General features: G+C 30.6%; 1 protein-coding gene and 1 long non-coding RNA gene across 2 annotated transcripts; both read left to right on the top strand.

The window, feature by feature from the left end:
• Window positions 1–1968: 1968 nt before the first annotated feature.
• LOC140919573 (uncharacterized) lies at window positions 1969–13804 on the top strand. Its single transcript, XR_012162268.1, has 2 exons — window positions 1969–2375; window positions 13446–13804. It is a non-coding gene; the product is annotated as an uncharacterized lncRNA (long non-coding RNA).
• Window positions 13805–20927: 7123 nt separating this feature from the next.
• Window positions 20928–23181, top strand: LOC101501437 (copper transport protein ATX1-like). The gene is made up of 3 exons (XM_004489459.4): window positions 20928–21086; window positions 22396–22471; window positions 22700–23181. The coding sequence occupies exons 1-3, from the start codon at window positions 21075–21077 to the stop codon at window positions 22978–22980; spliced, it is 369 nt and encodes a 122-aa protein (XP_004489516.1). The 5' UTR covers window positions 20928–21074; the 3' UTR covers window positions 22981–23181.
• The last annotated feature ends 2399 nt before the right edge of the window (window positions 23182–25580 follow it).

Below are 25580 nucleotides of genomic sequence, written 5' to 3'. Positions count from 1 at the left end.
AGTAAGTAACCTAATAATGAATTTTTATTTTTATTATTCAAAATATGTTATTTATATGAAATACATGACATTTAAGAATTAATATAAATTTTGTTGTATCAAGTGGCAAAATATATTTCATTTTAGTACTATTCACAAAGTGAATCGATGAAATGAATTGTTTTTTTAATTCATACATAAATTTTATATTTTCTTTAATAAATTACTATTTTTCTCTTCAATATTCTGGAAATTTAATTGAATTCATGTTAAGAAGTCTAAATAAATTTTATATTTACTTAAATAAATTATTATTTTTTATTTAATATATTTGTGTGCCAACACTATTATTAGACAACCTAAAATCAAAATTATTAGCACGGGCAGCAACTATTTGTGAGAGAATTTAAAATTAGAGTTATTAAGACAAATCTGGTATAAGAGAATAGAAATATAAATATACAAATGTACAATTTGTTGACTATTTATGAGTGAATTTAAAATCGGAATTATTAAGACAAATCTTATATAAGAGGATAGAAATATACATATACAAATTTACAATTTTTTGAGACAAAATTAAGAAACATAAACAATACAAAATATATATATACATAACAAAATAGTAATCTTTTTATTGAACAAAATTTACCATTTAAGTAATTAGTATGAACGTATACTCCAGAAAGTTGTTAGAAGCACGAACAAATACATAGTTCCACCAGGAATATTAATCTCAAATCGAGAAATAAAAGCTCGCGAATGTCAGTACTATTTCCGTTGCATAAAAGTTTTGTTTGACGTTGAGGAGATCAAGACAGAAACCACATTCGCACAACTCTAACAACCAAATTTCATAACTCATTTATTGGAGAAATTGAAGTAACAAACTTTGATGAAGAAATGAGAGAGTATTGAAGAGAGACGGTTTACGGAGCACAGGAATTAAGAAAGAAAGTACGAGGGAATTAAAAGAATTCGTTAAATAAAATAAATTAATTTGAAACTGTGGTTGCTAAAGTAGTGTTTAAAAACAATTCCAAAAAGTGTCACGTCGTGGTGGGTGTAATTGAACGTATTTTGCTGTTATTCTTTTTCTTTTCTAACTGACCACTAAATTCTCAACGGTGAAACGTAAGTAGTGGTGTAGTGTATTTTATTTTTAATTAATTCTTTTATTTTTTAATTGGCCACTAACTTTTCAACTGATGTACAAAAGTCGTGTAACATAAATTTAATTTTATTCCAAAAAAAATATTATTTCAAACTTGATATCTTCCTAACCCTCTGTTTAGCTGACACGTGTCAAACTTTCCAAATTATCATCTTTGCTTTATTATATTGTATAGATAGATTTGAATTGGCGGTTGCTAAAGTAGTGTTTTAAAAATAATTACCTTTCAATTGGCCACTCAATTCTCAACCGTAAAATGTGAAATGTCAGGTCGTGCATTAGATTTTATTTTTAATTTATTTTCTTATTTTTTTATTGGTCATTCACTTCTGCATTTATCATGTAATGGAAATTTTATTTTTTTTCTTAAAAAAAAACTTTTATTTTTAATTTATTTTTCTTATTTTTTAATTAGTCATTAACTTCTCATGACGCATAGAAAAAAATGTCAAGTCGTGGTGTATTGTATTTTATTTTTAATTTTTTAATTGACCATAAAATTCTCAACGGATGTATCGTGGACAAAGATCGTGATGTAACAGATGTTTTATGCTTTTTTTACAAAAAAACTTTTTATTTTTAATTCATTCCTTTTATTTTTTAATTGGCCATAAGCACGTATTATTTCTATTAATAGAAACTTGATATTTTCTTAAAACTCTAGTTTGTTGACACGTGTCAAACTTGCCAGTTTATCATGTTTGCTTTATTATAATGTATAGATGTGTTGAATAATGGCAACGACTTGAGCAACTTAAATCGCAATTGTAACAAAAGTTATTGTTAATAATCTTAAATTAATTCCACCGGACATTATTGACGTTTCTCAAAGTGCTTTTGTCCCGGCTAGATTAATTATTGACACACACTTATAATTTTATATGTTTTTCATCACACGAGGAAAAGATCTGCTGGAAAAAATGTTTGTGGGTTTGAATTTTGATATGTCTAAAGCTTATGACATGATTGAAAGATATTTTTTTCTTAAAGAAGTGTTGGCGAATATAGCGTTTCCTTGGCACTGGATCTCCCGAATCATGTTTTGTGTTACAACAATATTTGTTGAATGGTAGTCCTTGTCAAACTTTTAAGCCTCAAAGAGGTTTGAGACATGACGACCCATTATCATCTTATCTTTTTCTTTTATGTACGAAAGTTTTTTCAAGTCTCATCTCAAGAGCCATTGAAAGGAATTCCCTCCATGGGATTCAAATTGCTAGAGGTACCCCATTCCCTTCTCATTTGTTTTTTGCAGATGATTATTTTATGTAGAACCACTCAATTTGATGCTTCTTGTATCCAAAGAATCCTCCAATTATATCAAGATTTTTTTGAATTACTGATGAACTTAGACAACTCGGAGATCTGTTTTAGTCAACATGTTCCCAACGATAGAAAAATGGTGGGGTTGCTTCCTTCTTCTTTTTAATTTGTGTGATCACATTGAATTTATGATAAAGTAGTTCGGGTCGGGTTACAACAACGGTGAAAAAAATTCATTAGTTTAATTTGAGCAAATCATGCCGGCCAAAGAAAAAGAGGGAGGGGGTATGGATTCCACTAATATCATAGTCTTAATCTTGTGTTGCTTGTAATATAAGGTTGATGCACATGATTCTTTGATTTCTAGATGCTTAAATGCTAAATACTTTTCCCGTGAAATTTTTTAAAAGCTCTTATTAGTTATCTTTCAAGCTACATTTTTTTTTGAAATAGCTAATATTATGTTAGTATTATTTGTAATTGTTAGAAATATGTTTAGGGGAGGAATCAAACCTCAACCACCAAACCAACTTTACATCCCTTTCTTCCAAGCTACATTTAACGAAACATCCATGAAGCCTTATGAGGTTCTGAATTATGGTTGTGTCTAAAGAGTGGGAACAAGACACTTTATAAACATTTAGGTGGATAACTGGGTACAAGGTTTGGACAATAAAACCTTTTGTTGATGATCTCTCCCTCATCAAAGTCATGATTTAGAAACTTGAGATGATCATTTGTTAAATGACATGTTTTTGTCATTTGAAGTCTTCAAATTGTCTAATTATCTCTTTTAACTTCAACTTGGATGAATTACTTGATACGAGGACTTCACAAGAAAAGCTTGTTCTACTTGAAAAGTGTATATTATTCCATTAGACAATGGGAGGAGTCGGAAGTTCCCTTGTAGTTCTCTTCTCAATGGTTATTTTAAATGTTGGCCAAAGCCTTGGAATCTTGAAACCATCCCTAAGCAAATTCACTTGGTTAGCTTGAAGAATTCTTCTTGATATCATTCGTACAAAAAAGTAGATTCATATAAGGATGATCTTAATCTTGTGTTGCTAGTAATATAAGGTTGATGCACATGATTCTTTGATTTCTAGATGCTTAAATGCTAAATACTTTTCCCATGAAATTTTTTAAAAGCTCTTATTAGTTATCTTTCAAGCTACATTTTTTTTTTTTGAAATAGCTAATATTATGTTAGTGTTATTTGTAATTGTTAGAAATATGTTTAGGGTAGGAATCAAACCCCAGCCACCAAACCAACCTTACATCTCTTTCCTCCAAGCTACACTTAACGAAACATCCATGAAGCCTTATGAGGTTATGAATTATGGTTGTGTCTAAAGAGTGGGAACAAGACACTTTATAAACATTTGGGTGGATAACTGGCTACAAGGTTTGGACAATAAAACCTTTTGCTGTTGATCTCTCCCCTCATCAAAATCATGATTTAGAAACTTGAGATTATCAATTGTTAAATGACATGTTTTTGTCATTGGAAGTCTTCAAATTGTCTAATTATCTCTTTTAACTTCAACTTGGATGAATTACTTGATATGGGGACTTCACAAGAAAGACTTGTTCTACTTGAAAAGTCTATACCATTCCATTAAACAATGGGAGGAGTCGGAAGTTCCCTTGTAGTTCTCTTCTCAATGGTTATTTTAAATGTTGACCAAAGCCTTGGAATCTTGAAACCATCCCTAAGCAAATTCACTTGGTTAGCTTGAAGAATTCTTCTTCATATCATTCGTACAAAAAGTTGATTCATATAAGGATGATCTTAATCTTGTGTTGCTTGTAATATAAGGTTGATGCACATGATTCTTTGATTTATAGATGCTTAAATGCTAAATACTTTTCCCGTGAAATTTTTTAAAAGCTCTTATTAGTTATCTTTCAAGCTACATTTTTTTTTTTTGAAATAGCTAATATTATGTTAGTGTTATTTGTAATTGTTAGAAATATGTTTAGGGTAGGAATCAAACCCCAACCACCAAACCAACCTTACATCCCTTTCTTCCAAGCTACACTTAACGAAACATCCATGAAGCCTTATGAGGTTCTGAATTATGGTTGTGTCTAAAGAGTGGGAACAAGACACTTTATAAACATTTGGGGGGATAACTGATTACAAGGTTTGGACAATAAAACCTTTTGATGTTGATCTCTCCCTCATCAAAATCATGATTTAGAAACTTGAGATGATCAATTGTTAAATGACATGTTTTTGTCATTTGAAGTCTTCAAATTGTCTAATTATCTCTTTTAACTTCAACTTGGATGAATTACTTGATACGGGGATTTCACAAGAAAAGCTTGTTCTACTTGAAAAGTTTATATCATTCCATTAGACAATGGGAGGAGTTGGAAGTTCCCTTGTAGTTCTCTTCTCAATGGTTATTTTAAATGTTGGCCAAAGCCTTGGAATCTTGATACCATCCCTAAGCAAATTCACTTGGCTAGCTTGAAGAATTCTTCTTGATATCATTCGTACAAAAAAGTTGATTCATATAAGTTTGGTGATTGGTTCCCTTGATCCTATAGTGGCGGAGGTGTAGTCGTAGATATAACAAACTATTGACCACAAAGTAATTGTCAATCGGTACATGTTTTTTTGATATACGCCTATGATTTTTTAAATGTTAGAAATTATGAAGACATTAATAGAAGATTGTTGGAATTAGTGTTGGTGTGAATTGAAAAATAAGGAAGTCCCACATAGGAGGGATAACACACACTAGTAATGTTTATAAGGTGGAGGTATGAAACTTGGGGTGTGCTCCAAAGGGTACCCCAATTTTGTGAAGGAGGAAAAATGCATGCAAAATTGACCACAATGCGCGCGCCGCTGACCGACTCGGCCGAACCTAAGCTTGGGCTAAGTAGTGTATTATTTTTTAGTATATGAAAAATTTATAAATTATTTATTTATTTAATATTAAACGAATACTTGCGTTTTTATCTCTTATTGATACGTTAATTACGCAATCGTTTCTTGGTGGACTCGCTCATCAGATTGGAGCGCACGTTTTTATGGTCAAGATTGGAGCGCACGTTTAAGTGTATCTGACCTAATGGATCATATTTTTTTCTCTGATCTAGTTCCAGATTTCCTTTATAAATAAAGCGTTCTCTGAATCTTATGTTTTTCTCTGTTTCTCCCCTTTTCTTTCTCACTTATTCTATTTCTTTCGAGTGCTTGTAGTACCATATTACAAGTGGTAGCCATCTGACTTCCATATTGAGGGCGTAATTTTAGAACAGTTTTATACGGTGCAGTGGAACTCCAATACAGTGTATATGGGTTGTTTTATCCTGGGAACTTCGTGATTAATAGTCTGCCTTGCACAATTTGGGAAGTGTCGTGTGTAACACCCTGATTTTTAACAGCGCAAGTATATTTTTTTTTCGAAACAAATTCCTAATAACAAAGAAATAAATAAGTAAATACTTTTGGATAAATATTTAAGTCGTAACACAACGACAAATAAGTCAACATAATTCACAAGCAGCGAATTAGTTTTTGAAATACGAATCCAAAGTATTTACACATCAAAAAGTGGTACATGGACCCCATCATGATAAAATGTCAAACAGACAATATTAGTATATGTCCAGTCTTCCAAATTAAAATAAACACAACCCACAAAGAAAGACGTCTAGTCTCTATACGTCAACCTAATCTGATCATTCTACCAAAAAAACTATACATCCCAGATGATCTTGACGCGCCCCGCAAGATCCTCCTGAAACAACTCCAGTCAGGTGTGTCCAACTACCTTCCCATCTATAGGGTACTAACCGGTAGGATGATCCTGGTTCTCATCTGAGGGCAAAGCCCAGATTTCCACAATAGTTGTAAAGGGTCACCAACCGAAATTAACAATTAACACATAACATTTAAGTTTTTAAATGCACAAAATAATCTTTCAACTTAGCATGCACCTTAAAAGGGTTTCCATATGCCAAACATTCATAAACAAGGTTGAAAAATGAAGGTTTTAACAAAACATCACTGTTGTATTCGAATACAACATCTCTGTATTCGAATACAAGGTTGTTTCAGCATTCAGCAGCAAAAACAGCATGTCTGTATTCGAATACAACCTTCTGTATTCGACTACACAACAAGTCAGTAGCAAAACAACATGTCTATATTCGAATACAACAGTCTGTATTCGACTACACAGTAAGTCAGTGGCAAAAACATCATGTCTGTATTCGAATACATCTTTCTGTATTCGAACACATCAGACAACAACAGGAAAACAGCAAAATTCAGCAAAATTCAGCTTTTTAAAGGGTTTCGAAACCAATCAACACTTACACATAAATCCAAACAATCACACTTAGCAATTATAGCGCAATCACCACGACATCTTGAGTTTCGAAATAGTTTTGCAATCAATCACACTTACAAAAAATTCCAAAACATCCACACTTGGCAATTATAACACAATCACCACGACAACATAAGTTTCGAAATAGTTTTGCAATCAATCACACTTACAAAAAATTCCAAAACATCCACACTTGGAAATTATAACACAATCACCACGTTAACATAAGTTTCGAAATGGTTTTGCAATCAATCACGCTTACACACAATTCCAAAACATCCACACTTGGCAATTATAACACAGTCACCATGACAACTTGAGTTCAAAGACTCAATCATAATCTTAAATCATACACGACTCGCGTGCCAAGCACCCTAATGCAATGTGTATATGCCAAAATGCATGGACTCAGAATTCCAAACCAAAACCCTCATCGAAGGACCGTAAATCATAATTGTACCGCCTTAAGTAAATGCAGATATTAAAAGATTCCCCATTTTTAATACCCATTTAACTCTAACAATTCGGACGACAATCATTAAGCAAATACAGATATTAAAAGATTCCCCATTTTTAATACCCATTTAACTCTAACAATTCGGACAACAATCATTAAGTAAATGCAGATATTAAAAGATTCCTCATTTTAATAACCATTTAACTCTAACAATTCGGATGACAATCATTAAGTAAATGCAGATATTAAAAGATTCCCCATTTTTAATACTCATTTAACTCTAACAATTCGGACGACAATCATTAAGTAAATGCAGATATTAAAAGATTCCCCATTTTTAATACTCATTTAACTCTAACGATTTTCACTACAAACATTAAGTAAACAGAGATATTAAAAGATTCCTCATTTTTAATACTCGTTTAACTCTAACAATTTTGACGACAAACATTAAGTAAACAGAGATATTAGAAGATTCTCCATTTTTAATACTCGTTTAACTCTAATGATTTTCAAATTCCTCATAGAACATACTCAGACATATTCTCAAATTCAATCCACAATTCACACCAAATCACATCAAGTCATTTTTCCACAAAATCCACACCAACATATCTCAAAATTTATAAATATTAATTATGAACACGTCAAACACAACAACCACAAAATTATCACAACCCACCACTCAAACACATCAAATTTCATTTCCTCAAAATCACACATAAATGAGTTAAATTCATTTTCTACGAAACACTCATCAATATCACCAAAACCCAACTCTAAAATTTTACCCATAAAAACATTAAATTCATTTTCCCTAAATCAACACTTCAACTCTAACAAATTTCTTTTCAACACAACCACAAATAAGTCCCTAAATGCAAACTAAAAGTTTGGAAGGAGCCCTTACCTTTACGATAGCTATAACACGCGATTACGGTACCGTAATTAATTCTGGTAAAAACTTCGTTCGCTTCATCGCTTCCAAAGTTGGTTCACTAGCACCGTAGCGTGGATGTGAGCAACTTTCCCTTCTATCTCTTCTCGAAACGAAGGTTAGATCTAGAAGAAAAATGGAGTTTTGTGTTTGACGGTTTGAAAATCCCTAACACTGTTTTTCTCCGTTTTTGAATCAAATGAGAAGAATGAAGTTGAGAAATCCTTGCTTTCTCACCCACCAAGCCTTGGTTCCTTTTCTTGAAGCAAAAGAAAGCAAAGAAAGCAAAAGAGGAAGAAGAAGGGAGAATAGGTTCTTGCGAGGCAGGCAGAGGAACTTGTGTTTTCCTTTTGTGTTTTTCCTTTTCTTTCTTCTTTTTTCTTCCTTTTCTTTTTCATCCAAACATATATTTATATACATATATATATATATATATATATATATATATATATATATATATTAATTATAACTTAACAAATATCTAAAAATATCTAAATATTTATCAAAATTACCATTTCACCCATAACCTCTCAAACCATTTGATAAAAATATCTACTCTCGTCGCAACTCAATTGACATATACAATTTTCAACAACTCGAGATATTTTTAACAAAACTCCCCAAAATTTAAATTCTTCGTAAAAGATTCACAACACTTAATTTAATTTATTTATCGACGAGTAATTTTTAATCGGGGCATCAAAATATATTTTTGGGCATTTAAACTCACAAAATATTAATAACTTGGCTAAAAAGTCTCCGAGTTCAATACCAAAATACACTAAAATACATAAAGTATAATTTAAAATTATGGGTCTTACATCATGAAACGTCTTAAAGAGAGCGACCTAGTCCGCGAATCGACCAAGTAATATTTTCGGTGGCATAAATTGATTTTAAAAAGTTTTTCGAAACTCAAAATTAACAACTTTAAGAAGTTTCCTTCTGCCATGTCAACCGACGAAATTACTGGGATAGGTTCTTCAGCTTCTGATTTCAACCAATCATTACGGTTTGAGGGATGTCACTTCAAACGGTGGAAACAAAAGATGTTATTTTTCTTAACCATGAAAAATGTTGCCAACGTTCTAAAAGATGAAATTCATGTTGTTCCATAAACAAATGAACAAACAGAAAATGAAAAGAAATATGCTGAATTAACCTAATGGGAATATAATGATTACTTATGTAAGAATTATATTCTGAATGGACTTGTTGATGATATGTATGATTATTATCGTTCCAACAGCTAACACATGTATGGAATGCTCTAAAAAAGAAATAAGACACTAAGGAAGCTAGAGCCAAAAAGTATGATGTTAGTCGCTACCTCAAATATCAGATGACATATCAATGGAAGCTCAGTCTCATGAAATCCAGATAATTGCTCTCGAGATCATCTCTAGAGGTATGTCCCTAAATACATCCAAAAGGATGAGACTATTGCTTATAAATCAACGAGTCAATCATGATGGTAACCCAACCTAAAAGACTGGAGATCCCAAGAATTAGGTTCAATAGATAATAAAAAGTCATAGTGATATGAGATGAACATGTTATATTATATATGAGAGAAGTATGATTCCTGAAGCGATGAAAGGATGAGATAATAGAAACTCTTAATGAGATATATATTATATGTAGAATGGAGTACCTAGCTACATGAGTACTTTTGACAGACTCACCTATGTGAATATGGAAGTGGGACCTCTTCCTATGGAATTTCGAGACAGAATTCCTATATTGTTCACAATATTGAGATGCACGTGTAGGGCCATAATGCACGGACTTTTGAGAATACACCCTATTAAAAGGTTGTGTGTGGGTATGATGTCAAAGATAGAGTTCAAGACTATGAGTCACTCTTGTTAAATATGAATCTTACTTGTTATGCAAAGGTTCAAGTTAGGAGACACATTTGTTTATGCACGATCTTATAGAAACATTTGGTGCTATTTCAAAAACCTTCTTTTTAAATTCAAGTGGGGGATTATTGGAAACAATGATGATATTAATAGAAAATTGTTGGAAATAATGATGCTATTAATAAGCTGGTGTTGGTGTGAATTGAAAAATAAGGAAGACCCACATAGGAGGGATAACACACACTAGTAGTGTTTATAAGGTGGGTGTATGGAACTTGGGGTGTGCCCCAAGGGGTACCTCAATTTTGGAAAGGAGGAATAACACATGCAAAATTGACCACGACTGTAAGACCCTTAATTTTAAATCCTAAATTATACAATTTTAGGGTATTTGGTGTTGAAGTTCTTAGGCTTTTAGTCCAATTTTTGGTAATTAGTGGGTTAAATGCCAAAAATATATTTTTGGAAATTGGATTAAAATTATTTGTCGAAGTATAATTTATTTACGTTATGAAGAATTGGTCACCAGAGAGTTTTGTTAAAAATATCACTTGTCGCTGAAAATTTTATCTATCAATTGAGTTGCGACGATAGTAGATATTTTTATCAAAATGGTTTGAGAAGTGATGATTTTCATAAATATCTAGATATTTAGGTATTTATTGGTTTAGGTTTAATTATTATATATATATATATATTATATTATTATTATTAGTAATATATATATATATATATGTTATTATATGTAATGTATATATATGTTTATAAGTTATATATGTAAACAAGAGGAAAGGAAACAAAGAAAACAGAAGCGTTTCCCTCCTTGCCTCGCGAGTTCGCCCTTTTTCTTCCTTCTTGCTTCTCCTTGCTTTTTCTTTCTTTTGCTTCAAGAAAGGAAACCCAAGACTTGGTGGGTTAGAAACCAAAGATTTCCCAACTTCATTCTTCTTGTTTGATTCGAAAACGAAGAAAAACGGTGTTAGGGATTTCAAAACCGTCAAACACAAACTCTCACGTTTCTTCTAGATCTAAGTTTCGTTTCGCAAAGAGATAGAAGGGAAAATTGTTCACTACCATGCTACGGTGCTAAGGAACCAACTTTGGAAGCGATGTTGCGAGCGGAGATTTTACCGGATTTACTCGCGGTACCTTAATCGCACGTTAAAGCTAACGTAAAGGTAAGGGCTCCTTCCAAACTTCTAATTTGCATTTAGGGACTTATCTATGGTTGTGTGGAAAAGAATTTTGTTAGGGGTAAAGTGTTGATTTGGGGAAAATGAATTTAAGGCTTTATGGGTAAAATCTTAGAGTTAGGTTTTGGTAATATTGATGAATGTTTCGCGGAAAATGAATTTAACCCATTGGTGTATGAATTTGAGTAAATGAAGTTTGACGTGTTCATAATTCATGCTTATGAAATTTGATATGTGTATGGTTGGATTTTCTGGAGAAATGAATTGATGTGTTTTGATGTGAATCATGGATTGAATTTGATAATATGTTTGAGTTTGTTTTGTGTGGAATTTGAAAACCATTAGAGTTAAACGAGTATTAAGAATGGGGAATCTCTTAATGTCTTGTTTACTTAATGTTTGTTTTGAAAATCGTTTAAGTTAAATGAGTATTAAGAATGGGGAATCTCTTAATGTCTTGTTTACTTAATGTTTATTTTGTTAATGTTTGTTTTGAAAATCGTTTAAGTTAAATGAGTATTAAGAATGGGGAATCTCTTAATGTCTTGTTTACTTAATGTTTGTTTTGAAAACATTTAAGTTAAATGAGTATTAAAGAATGGGGAATCTCTTAATGTCTTGTTTACTTAATGTTTGTTTTGAAAATCGTTTAAGTTAAATGAGTATTAAGAATGGGGAATCTCTTAATGTCTTGTTTACTTAATGTTTGTTGTGAAAATCGTTTAAGTTAAATGAGTATTAAGAATGGAGAATCTCTTAATGTCTTGTTTACTTAATGTTTGTTGTGAAAATCGTTTAAGTTAAATGAGTATTAAAAATGGGGAATCTTTTAATATTTGCATTTGCTTAACGATTGCCATGGATGGAGTCAGTATATGCTCGTGCATTTTTCATTCTTTTTGTAAATCGTGTAGACCCGTGATAGGTGGCACCTTGATAAATAGTACTTTGGCCTGTGATAGGCGGTACATTTATGATTTATGTTTTTGTAAACCGTGCAGACCCGTGATAGGTGGCACCTCGGTAAACGGTACGGGCTCGTGATAGACAGTACGTTTATGGTTTACGCTTTTTTGTAAATTGTGCATACCCGTGATAGGTGGCACCTTGGTAAATAGTACTTTAGCCTGTGATAGGCGGTACATTTATAATTTACGTTCTTTTTAGTAAACCGTGCAGACCTGTGATAGGTGGCACCTCGGTAAACGGTACAGGCCCGTGATAGGCAGTACGTTTATGGTTTACGCTTTTTAGTAAATCGTGCAGACCCGTGATAGGTGGCACCTCGGTAATTGGTACTTTGGCCTGCGGTAGGCGGTACAATTATGATTTACGGCCCTTCGAGGAGGGTTTTGGTTTGGAATTCCGAGTCCATGCATTTTGGCATATACGCATTGCATTAGGGTGCCTGGCACGCGAGTCATGTTTGATTTGAGTTTATGATTGAGTGATTCGAATTTTGATTTATCGTGATAACTGAGATGAAGGTGTTAAGTGCTATGTGTTGTGTATTGTGTGTGAGTATGATGGTTATCGAACCTTCGTGTGTCGTAGTAATCGCGTAGGAATTGCTAAGTGTTAGGTTGTGGACTTGATTAGGAATGACTTAGGTTAATTCATGAATTTTTGGAAAACTGATCAGGGAAATCGATTTCCCAATCGATTGGATGAAAGACAGGGGCTTGGCCAAATGAACAAAATCGATTTCGATTGGATTCATTACAGGAGCTCAGCCATTTTGACAAAATCGATTTGGAAATCGATTGGCTTTAATACAGGGGCTCCGTCATTCATTCAATCGATTTCCCAATCGATTGAATTAAGCCCAGAGTACAGTTTTCACGAAAGACCCTTAGGAAATCGATTTCCCAATCGATTGATTTAAGCCCAGAGTTCAGTTTTCACTAAAACCCTTCATCCAAATCGATTTCTCAATCGATTGGCTTAGTGGAAATTCTTATTTTGAGTTAGATGATCGATTGCTCAATTGGTTCATCAATGGATTGGCCAGTTGTTTATTACTTGATTGATTTAAGACTTATTTTGACTTAATTTTCATTTGGCAAGCATTATATGAACTTTTAGCATATGGAAAATCCTTTTAAGGTGCATGCTTAGTGGAAAGGTTATTTTGTGCATTTAAAAACTTAAATGTTATGTGTTAATTGTTAATTTCGGTTGGTGACCCTTTACAACTATTGTGGAAATCTGGGCTTTGCCCTCAGATGAGAACCAGGACCATCCTACCGGTTAGTACCCTGTGGATGGGAATGTAGTTGGACACACCTGACTGGAGCTATGTTAGGAGGATCTTGCGGGGCGCGTGAAGATCACTCGGGATGTATAGTTTTTGTAGAATGATCGGTTTAGGTTGACGTATAGAGACTAGATGTCTTTCTTCTGGGATGTGTTCATTTTAATTTGGAAGACTGTACCTATACCAATATTGTTAGCTTGACATTTTATTATTGATGGGTTCCATGTACCACTTTTTGAAGTGTAAATACTTTGGATTCGTATTTCAAAAACTATTCCGCTGCTTGTAAATTCTGTTGACTTATTTGTCGTTGTGTTACGACTTCAATATTTATCCAAAGGTATTTTATTTAATTATTCTTTGGTTCATGAATTTGTTTTGAAAAAAAAAATACACCCGCGCTGTTAAAAATCGGGGTGTTACAACGACACACGCGCGCCGCCGCCGTCCGTCTGTCCCGACCTGAGGTTGGGTTAAGTGGTGTATTATTTTTTAGTATATAAACAATTAATAAATTATTTATTTATTTAATATTAAACGAATGCTTGCATATTTATCTCATTGATACGTTAATTATGTAATTTCCCTCCACCAAGTCAACATTCAACATTTAAGTCGGTCAGTTCCTATCAGTTCTCTGGTCAAACCCTAACTATTTTCTTGTTTCTTGGTGCACTCGCTTATCAGATTATAGCGCACATTTCTGTGTATCTAACCTAATGGATCACACTTTTTTCTCTAATCCAATTGCAGATTTCCTCTAAAAATAGAGTTCTGCTCAAATGGAAAAACACACCAAAAGCTCTATGAATATGAGGCTTTTCTCTATTTCTCCCCATTTCTTTCTCACTTATTCTCTTTATTTCGAGTGGTCGTAGTACCATATCATGAGTGGCAACCATCTGACTTCCATATTGAAGGTATAATTCTAGAACAATTTTCTACGGTGCAGTAGAACTCCGATACAGTGTATTTGTAATATCCCGCTTTTTTTGGGACATTAACTACCGAAATTCTAAACGTAAAATTACAAATTCATTTTATTTATTTATGATTGTCTTAAATACTCATTTACTTTAAAATCATTTAATAACTATTTTAATTATATTTCAAAAAATAATAAATCAGAGTATTTGCAATTACTAAAAGTAAATTTAATACATTAAACAAAAGAAACTCCTAGAGTCAAAACTCTCGACGTTTGACTACCCAAACATAAATCATAGTTGGTCACAAACTTTGGACTTGTGGAAAACTCACCAAACAAGTCTAACACCAATACAGAAGTATCTCGGGGCCTCCAACTGCATGCTATTGTACTTTCTCGCATTTCTCCTATTAGGTTGATCGTGATATTATTCGCTCAAATAACACTATATGTGACGTCCTGTCAAATGTAAGGGTCATCTCCAAATAACAAACACAGAGCAAATATGCATGCATATATAGTCATTATAGCAAAATATAAATAAATCATTTACTTCATTTAACAGTTAAAATCACAACTCACCAAAGATATACTAACAATGAAAATATAACAGTACAGTGTTTACGTAATTAATAACATTAATTCACTCAAACAATTAAGAGGTACAATAATAAAAACAAGTACAATATCACATATTAATTCACCCGAAACTAGCAGCATGTACATTCATGACCATAATATACACATCATTCATTATTAACATTCTCATTATAATAAATCAGAGTATTTGCAATTACTAAAAGTAAATTTAATACATTAAACAAAAGAAACTCCTAGAGTCAAAACTCTCGATGTTTTACTACCCAAACATAAATTCTAGTTGGTCACAATCTTTGGACTTTTGGAAAACTCGCCCAACAAGTCTAACACCGATACAAAAGTATCTCGGAGCCTCCAACTACATGCTATTGTACTTTCTCGCATTTCTCCTATTAGGTTGATCGTGATATTATTCGCTCAAATAACACTATATGTGACGTCCTGTCAAATGTAAGGGTCATCTCCAAATAACAAACACATAGCAAATATGCATGCATATATAGTAAATACAGTACATCATTTAATAGTTAAAAATTACAACGCACTAAAGTTACAATAACAATGAAAATATAACAGTACAGTGTTTGCGTAATTAATAACCTTAATTCATCCATCCAACTAGAAAATATAACAGTACAGTGTTTACGTAATTAATAACATTAATTCACTCAAACAATTAAGAGGTACAATAATAAAAACAAGTACAATATCACATATTAATTCACCCGAAACTAGCAGCATGTACATTCATGACCATAATATACACATCATTCATTATTAACATTCTCATTCATTATTAACATTGTATAATATATACATCGTTAATAACATTATTTCGACCAACCAATTATCAGGGAATACAATGTATCATTTATCTTTATAAAGCATTAATCATACTTAATTCAATGCATACTCAAACAGACCTTATGACTTAATCTATATGTCAATGTAATGATTCTGGAATATCGCCTCCCCCGCAAGGGCATTTCGTGGGTCCTTCCAAGCAACACCACTAACTCGAGCTTCGTGGCTCCTTCCAAGCAACACCACTAGCTCAACATCCCTGCAAGGATCTGTGGGCTCCAACTAATTATGGACGCACCACCACACGACTATGAATGAATGTATGAATGTATGAATGTAGACACTTTTGTTAGTAACAGTATAGACCACTCAATCAGAACGTCCAAAATCATTCAACCTTGTTCTAAATCAATCTAGTTTAGACCCAAAGTAATCACTTTGAATAACCACAACATGTCAAACACAACCATTATAACAACGTATAATATAACATTCATTTTCCACAATCTGAGCATATCAAGCACAACCATTATTAATATTCATTTTAAAGATAACACACAAACAAAATCAATATATAACATCACGATACATTTATATCACATATAATTCAAGTAGGAAAGCGGATGGAGTGATGCCCTTACCATTACTAAAGTTATATTTAGAATTATGTTTCACAAACTCTTGTCTCACTCATTTCACACATGCTGCTGTGCGAGCACGGTTTCTCCCTCTCTAAACGTCATTTCGCCGATCCGACCGTTGAAAACGTGGATCTGAATATTGCGAATCTGCTGTCCAAAAATCAGCCCGATCTAACGGTTAATGAATGAGCAATCGATGTTTTTCTGATACTGATTTAACAAATTCGGGAATGGAGTTACTCCTCTCTCTCTTTTGGCGGTTGCCTTTTCTATCAAAGTTCTCTCTCTCTCTCTTTTTCTCTCCTAAATCATTTTTATATCGCAGAGTGTTTTTTTTTTGAATGGAAGACGTCCGTTTTGTTTTTGTTTCCTTTTTATCAAAAAGGATGAACTAAGCCACAAGTGGGAAACGTTAAGCCAGCAGCCGAGAACGTTAAGGCAGGAGTGGGAAACCTTAAACTAGAAGTGGTGAACGTTGACAGAAATGGAGAAAGTTAAACTAGGAGTGGGGAACCTTAAGCCAGACGTGGGTAAGGTTAAATTGGGTAACGTGGTATTAAATGGAGAAGTGATATTTCAACCTAAGACATGTGTTTTTAACGGTTGCTTTTATTATTATTATTAAAAATTAAAATAACCGACAATTTGTTTTTAGAATAATTATCTCAATTCCTAATAAGGTAAAATATTAAAATAAAATAAAATGTCTGGGTGTTACAGTATTTGAGTTGTTTTATCTTAGGGACTTCGCGGTTGATAGTATCTCTTGTACAATTTGGACAATGCCGCGAAACGTCTTAAAGAGAACGATTTAGTCCGCGACTCAACCCAATAATATTTTTGGCGACATAAATTGATTTGTAAAAGTTTTTCGAAACTCAAAATTAACACTAAAAGACAAGTTCCTTGTAGTGTCTTATATGCAACTAGACAATAATTCAAAATTTCATCTTCTATACAATTATACTACATATGCAAACTCAATTAGGTGAGGTTATTTAAGAATGAAGAATTGGCCTTTGGGGTACCGTCTTATAGTAAAGAGAGAGTGGCAGTACAACCAAGTCGTGGAGACACCAACTTTGTACTACAATCGAATTATCGAGTGTTTACATGTAGATATAATATTACATTTTGTACTGCATTATATGCTTTAAGGAATTCATATTCCATTAAGAAGGGGACAACTTTGATTGGAGGAATGACGAAGCCCACTTCACAATTCACATTATTGCATGGCATAGCAATGCAATCATATTTCTTCAACTAAACTCTATCGTAATTAAAAACTAAAATCTAAAAAAAAATGTCCCCTTTAATTTAATTGGAGTTGAATTGTGAAGGACAACATTTTTAGCTTAAAAAGGAAGTATTGGATCGTACTATCGTATTTCAATTGTACTGCAAAATTCTGCTTTTAATTATTACAAAGTGGTTTCATTGAGTGAATAAACAATTTGGTTTATGAAATTGTAAGTGTGTGAATTAATTGTTGAATTTTGTAAATTAATAAATATATTATTAAAATTATAAAATAGTAATTAAAATAGGTGATATATAATTTTTTTTTTGTTAGATATTATAATTTAATTGAATATTTGACTATTCAACATTGATCACACATCAATATCATCATAACTTAGACTAATTTTCTAACGATATTTAAATCTTTTATATGGATTAATTTGTTCATAATCAATTCATACATAATTAGAATTACTCACAAATTTATATATGAGATAACAAAATTTCATTGTTAAATTTGTCATCGAGAAAATAACATTGATGTGAGATCAACGTGGATAAACCACATAATCAATAACAATATCGTATCAAAATATATCTAGCGGTAAAAATTTACATAAAGACTATTTTAATTGATATTTTATAATCTTAAAAATGTATTTATCAATTCACAAAATTCAAAAATTAATTTAATAACACTTATAATTTTAATAACCAATTTGCATATTAAACGTTGATATATTAGTTCACCAACCTGCATACCCTGTCACTGACTTCTTACTTTCTTATAGGGAGTCAAGTGGGAACTTGCATATTACAGTATTATTTTTTTACAAAAAAATTATGGAAACAAATTATGAACAATGATATTTGAATATACAAATTTGACATAATACTTCACACCGTTCATACTATTTAAACAATTATTATTATTTAATTATTTTTTAATTATTTTTTATAATTGAGACGTTCTTTTATGAAACATATGTACCTATACATGATTTATAACATCAAACATTTTAAATAGTTCATTAATCATTAACATATAAATCATTAACCATTTATTTAATCTATATATATATCTCATTAATCACGATAATGCAAGACATTATCTAAAGTGGTCAATATTATATATTTTAATAATTAATAAAATATATTTATTAATTAATTAATGACATATATTTTAGTTGTTAATGAAGTATTCAAAGTGATTAATGATATATATATATATATATATATTACATTATAAAAATTTGAAAAAAAATTTAAAAAACTAAATATAATATATTTATATTAAATTTATTTACATTCTTAATATATAAATCGTTCATATCTAATCTAACAATTAAAAAAGTTTAATGATAAATGCATGGATCTTTACACAGAATTTAGTTAGATTTCATCATAATATGTTATCATATCATATTTAGAAATATTTATATAAATTATTTAACTATTATACATAAAGATATGTAATTTTTTTAATAAGCAATATTTATTAAAGGGAGTATAAGAGGTACTTCAATTATTTTATAAATAAGATGAATCATCATTCAACCTCTCATGTTTGCTCATTTTTATCAGATAATTGTTTTTGGTAATGTATTGAGGGGCGGATGGACAAAAGTGGAAGGCAAATGAACATTTTCTTACAAATAATGATATGACCGAAATCATCATCAAAATAATCGATTCAACATTTATTGAGGTGTAAAACAAACTTTAAAGTACAATTTTGATTATAAAAATATAGTTGTCTTTTTAATACTAACAACAATATTTTTTTTTATAATTTTATTTAATTTCTACCATTTTTTAGATGCAAAATAATTTAATTGAATATATTATTGATTGTATTTTTTTTATAATTGCGAGACATTTCACTTATTATACTACTTAAATATATTTATTTTTTTTAATTAGGCCTAGATATATATGAAAAGTAGTTACTTTAGAATCCAAATAGCTCTGTAGCTTTATTGACTTGACCTTTGGATCGACCCAAAAAAGTACATAAAATTATGTAATTGATTTGAGGCACCGGATATATGATTGATAATTTAATACAAAATCAAACTAAATAACTAATAATGAAACCTTAAGAGTTAAATGGTGACTATAAATTTAGTTTACATAACCAATAATTTTTTTTATATCACGTTTCAATTTTTTTTTAATATATATATATATATATGAGTGATGATTCGCTGATTTCATGAATAACTCTATGATAAATTATTATATTTAATAATTCAATATAAACGATAAATTTCATCAACCCAATCGACAAATCAAAAGCTCTGATTGAATAAACTAATTTAAAAAAGTTGTATAAAATTTTAAAACTATTTAATACTTTATTAAATAATTTCAAATAAACGTATAATAAAGTTTTAAAAAATATAAGTAAATATCGATTTTTAGATTATAAGTTACTAGATTTATATAAAAATTTGTGTGTTTGATTATTAAAACTTATCATTTATATTGAGTTATTAAGCGTAGTAACTTTTAATAAAGTTACTCTTGTCATCAAATCTTCACCCTATATATATTAATTTAATTTATATACACTTAAGTGTAAATAAAAAATTATATTATTAATCAATTACAATCATTAAATCATTAATAATATTTTACTTTTATCATGATGATTGATCAGGATTTATAGATTGTGTAAAATTATTTACGTTGATGGTGCATAAAATATATAATTGATTTGAGATACAAGATATAATTAGATATAAAATCAAACTAACTCCAATGATTTGGTGTAAAGATTTAATATAAAATCAAACTAATCTTTGAGTCTCAACGATATCTCTACTTGGAGTGGAGCACCATCCCTTCACTTTAATTTTTTTATATAAAAAATAATATAAAATCAATCTAAATGAGAACTATCTACATTATCTCTTCACATAAATAATTTCAAAATTAAATGGATAATATAACATAATAGTAGACTCTTATTCAATATAAGTGAAAATTTTAAATTGTCAATTTGTCTATATCATTTAAATTTATTTATTTTACTCAATTAAACTCAAATCTTGACACCTCTAAAAAACATCTAAATAATCTTAATAATAAAATTTCAATAAAATCCAACTGTTACATAGAAGTAGTATCTTATCATCAAAGTTATTAAAATCTAGTAATTAACATAATAATTCCATATATTACAATGGCCCACCTATAATATATTGCGTTGGGAAATGATCGTTGTTAATATTCCATTGCACCACACACTCATATTGGTTTTGCTATAAAGGCACCACTTCTATTACCAATACCCTTCATTCTATAACCACCAATTGTGAATACATTCTTCTTCTTCTTTTTTGTGTGTTTACTTTCTCTCATCACATACATAACCATGGCTTCTGAGGTACTTCACTTTTTTGCCTCTTTTCTTTGTTGTTGCTCTTGTATCTTGTGCTTGATCATTGTGATTCTGTGGTTAATATTTATTTATTTTGGATTTCGGTTATCTTTTACTTTTCCCTTATCTAGTTTCTTGGTTTAGGCGTTTTGTGATGAAATTAGTGAATTTCTAATTCTTATAATTATTCTTGGGGACGCGTAAACTATTAAATCTGATTATCCAAACTAAGTTAATACGATCGAATCTATTTAAATTTAGGTTTAATCTCATTTAAATCTAATATATTCCGTTCGGATAATAAATTTAATATTTTAAACTTGCGAACATATTTTTATATATTTTTAATTATTGATATAATCATAATTTAGTTTTTGAAATTTATTTAAAGAATTGTTGTTAATTTAAGTATTTTATTGTATTTGTAGATGTATTTTAAATATTAAATGATATATTATGATAAAACTTTATAATTTTTAAGATGTTCCAAGTATTTAAATCTAATGATATATTTTTTTAAATAAAATATATATTTTTCTTTATGACCAACCCAACTCAATCAGCTTATAATCAAATAATAGTAGTAAAGAAGATTCAATAATATGCTCAAAAGGTTTTTATATGTAAGAAGTTGCATACTATATTAGTATTAACTTTTTCAATGTTAAAGAGTTTATTTTATGAAAGAATTGAATTTTAAAGAGTTGAAAATTAATGTTGTTTGTGTACATGTATTAGTTTTCATCGGAAAAAAAAACTCTGTCAATAGTTGAAATTTCGGTATTATTTCTCTCTTAGATTCAAATTGAAGTTTCTTTCTTTTTTTTTTTTTTTTTTTTTTTATTTATAAGCAAATTTAAGTTTTGTTTGCTAAAAATCTTTAGATTATGGGGCCTCTAATAATTATTCAAGATTTGTGTTTTTATTAGTTTGTAACAATACACATTTTTTTAATAGCAATTTATAACAAATTAGATTAACATTCTACACAAAAAAATAACCTCATCAAGCATTGAACCCATTTCTAATATTTGCCCTCTTATTGAAAAATAATTGGTTACACTTGAATTAAAAGTTGTATTATAGAGAATATTTAGATCATTCTATTCTTTAGATTATTCCTTCATCTTTTTCTGATGCCCTGCTTTGTTCTCATTCTCTTCATTTTTCATTTATCTTCCCTTTTTAAATTGAATTCTAAGGATAAATGTGTTTCTTTTGTGTGTAAGTTATAAAATTGTTAATGTATGATTTTTTTTTTTATTTTTTTTTTTTTTATGTTTTTTCAATTTGAATTTTCCAATTGTGATTACAGACTGTTGTCCTAAAAGTAAAAATGTCATGCCAAGGATGTGCTGGAGCAGTCAATAGGGTTTTGGAAAAAATGGAAGGTATTTTTAATTATCATCTTATTAAATTAATAATTGTGACAATTTAATATCTTAATATTTTTAACTGAAAATTTTATTAATCAATATATATTGTATTTTTCACAATAAAAAAAAACAGCTTTCAATTAGTGTTATAGTGCATAAACTTTATAATCTTTTACTTTGTGCATCAAATTGTTAAACCCCTCTTTCAATATATTGTATAAAAATAATATTTTGTTGTTATAGGTGTAGAATCATTTGACATTGATTTGAAGGAACAAAAGGTTACTGTTAAAGGAAATGTAAAGCCACAAGAAGTTTTCGAGACTGTTTCTAAAAGTGGAAAGAAAACTGAATTTTGGGTGGATTCTGAAAACAAGACCATAGAAACTGAATCTGAGAACAAACCTTCAGAAGCTGAAGCTATTCCCTCTGTTGAACTTGATAACAAGCCTTCAGAGAATTCTAATGTTGTCTCTGTTGAACCTGAAAACAAGCCTTCTGAAATTGACAATGTTGTTGCCTAAGATATTTGTAGTTCTATTTCTCTTAGGAATTAGTCTATTTTAATTTTAATTGTTCTTTGATGTTTACAGAGTTGTGGTAATATTTAAGCTACAAGTACTTTCTTATTTTGCACTTGTGATGAATTTTTTTTTTTTTTTACCAGCGTGCTTTAAATTTGAATGTAACTGTTCCCTATTTCTAGTTACTCATGTTTCTCTATATTCCTTTATATTCTTACCTTTCAATTGTGGTAGTGTGTTCCAATAAGAGTGAATAACATAATATCTAATTATATCCAAAACTTGAGATGATCAAGATCTTTTACAAATATTAAAATAGATGGTATATTGCTATGATCAACCACAACCCCCAAAGTAGCACTAAATCAGTGTCAAAGAATATCATCCATAGAAACAACATCCAAACATATTTAGAGGGAGAATCGTAGCATGCCAAATCAAATTTGACCAGCCAATCTTATCACCAAGGGGATTAACAAATAAATAAGCATCCTTAAAAGTAAGCACACCCAAATTTAGAGCACATCCAAAACTTTATGATCAAAAGATGGAGTATAGATCATATGAACATCGTGCAGTTCCTCCATTGTGTCACATTGTGGTGGTCCAATGATACATATAACGTGTCGCGTCTCGCGCCGTCAATCGCAACTGATTCGTGTAGAAAACGAAATACTTTTTCTAGAAAAAACATGTAACATTAAATGCAATGAAAAAATGTTTAGTTTTTGTCTTTTTGCATTTAAATTTTTTGTTTTGCCTCAACCATTTATTATTATTTTAATTGTTTTTATCTTTTTGCTTTTAATATTTTATTGGCACATCTTCGTGCTCATACAAAAAATACTTTGTTTCTCCTAATAAAAACAAAGTACACTCAAACATTTTCTTGGTCTTACTGAAATTTCTTCTCATCCATGCTCTTCTTTATTTTTCAGTTTCTTTTTTCGTTGCACCTTTCTTCATTCCCTCACTTTGTTGCTCTGTTTTCCAGTTTCCGTTTCAGCCATTCTCTTTCTCTTCTGTCTGATGCATGGACATGTTGCAAGAATAGGACATTAATCAACTTCATGGTTAATTGTCCACGTGAGACAACGTTTGTCAATAGCGTTGATACTTCCGGATATGTGAAGATCGGAGACGAACTATTTGAGTTCTTGGATGCTTTTGAGGTAGATGTGGGAGAATAAAATGTTGTGCAAGTAATCATAGACAACATAGCAATTATGTTTTAACAGGTAAGAATACTTTTCTTTACTTGTTTAATTTAACTGTGCCAGTTTCAAAACTTAGGTTTATTTGATACTGTAGATAGGAAATTACAAGCAATAAGACAAAAACTCTTTTGAACACCATGTGTAGCAAATTGTATCGATTTGATGTTAGAAGATATTGGGAAACTTCCAAAAATAAAAAAGGCATGCCAAAGAAGGGTCACTCTTCTCGGCTTCATTTACAATCATATCATGACCTTAAATACGATGAGAAAATACACTGACAAAATTGAACTAGTAAGGGTTAGCATTACTCGTTTTGCTATTCATTTTCTTACATTGCAAATGTTATACAAAATGAAAAATAACCTTCGTAGGATGTTCACCTCGGATGACTCGTCCATCTTAAGTGTATCCAAGGAGCTTAAAAGGAAAAATACAAGAGACATTGTACTCTTGCCATCTTTTTGGAATGATGTGTTCTATAGTTTTAAGGTCATGGGACCTACTGTGCAAGTACTAAGATTTGTTGATAATGAGAAAAAACCCGCAATGGGTTACATCTATGAGGCTATAGATAAGGCCAAGGAAACCACAATGAAGTCTTCCAATAATAATGATAACAAGTACAAAGATGTTTTTGCTATCATTGATAATAGATGAAATTGCTAACTTCATTATCCACGTCATGCAGCTTGTCATTATCTTAATCCCCAATTATACTATGGTGATGCAAGTGTTGATGAGAATAACAAAATTAATGATGGACTCCTCACTTGTCTTCAAAGGCTAAGTGCTACTACTGATTAAGAGGATAAAGCTACTACATAACTAGCATATTATAGGAGGTCTAAGGGACTCTTTAGCTTAAAGGCTGCAATAAGAAAAAAAAAAATACCATGGCTCCTGGTAAGTCAAAGAGAACTGTTTTGGTAAATTTAATTATATTTACATGAGATGTTGTATTAATAGTGATCCTAATTGGTTGTTCATTATAATTGAGTGGTGGAGAACTTATGGATATCATGTTTCTAACTTGCAAAAGTTTGTAATTAGAGTATTGAGTTTGACATACAGTTCTTCATGTTGTGAGTGCATCTGGAGTACTTTTAAGCAAGTAAGTAAATGTCATTTGAGTTTAATTTGTTTGAAATTGGTTGATTGATGTAGTGGTTGTCAAAGAAGATACTATTCTTTTTTCAAAAGTTTAAAATAGATTCATTCCAAGAAAAGAAACAAGCTTGAGCACCAAATGTAGCAAGATTTGGTTTTTGTGAAGTTTAACAAAATATTTATGGAACCAGTTTGACAGTTGTGAGTTAATTGATCACATTGTCTTAAAGGACATAAACTATTATAATGAGTGGTTGATGGGATAAATGGTTG

This window comes from Cicer arietinum, chromosome 3, assembly GCF_000331145.2.
Source record: "Cicer arietinum cultivar CDC Frontier isolate Library 1 chromosome 3, Cicar.CDCFrontier_v2.0, whole genome shotgun sequence".
NCBI lineage: Eukaryota > Viridiplantae > Streptophyta > Magnoliopsida > Fabales > Fabaceae > Cicer > Cicer arietinum.
This window is presented reverse-complemented; position numbering and strand designations above follow the sequence as displayed.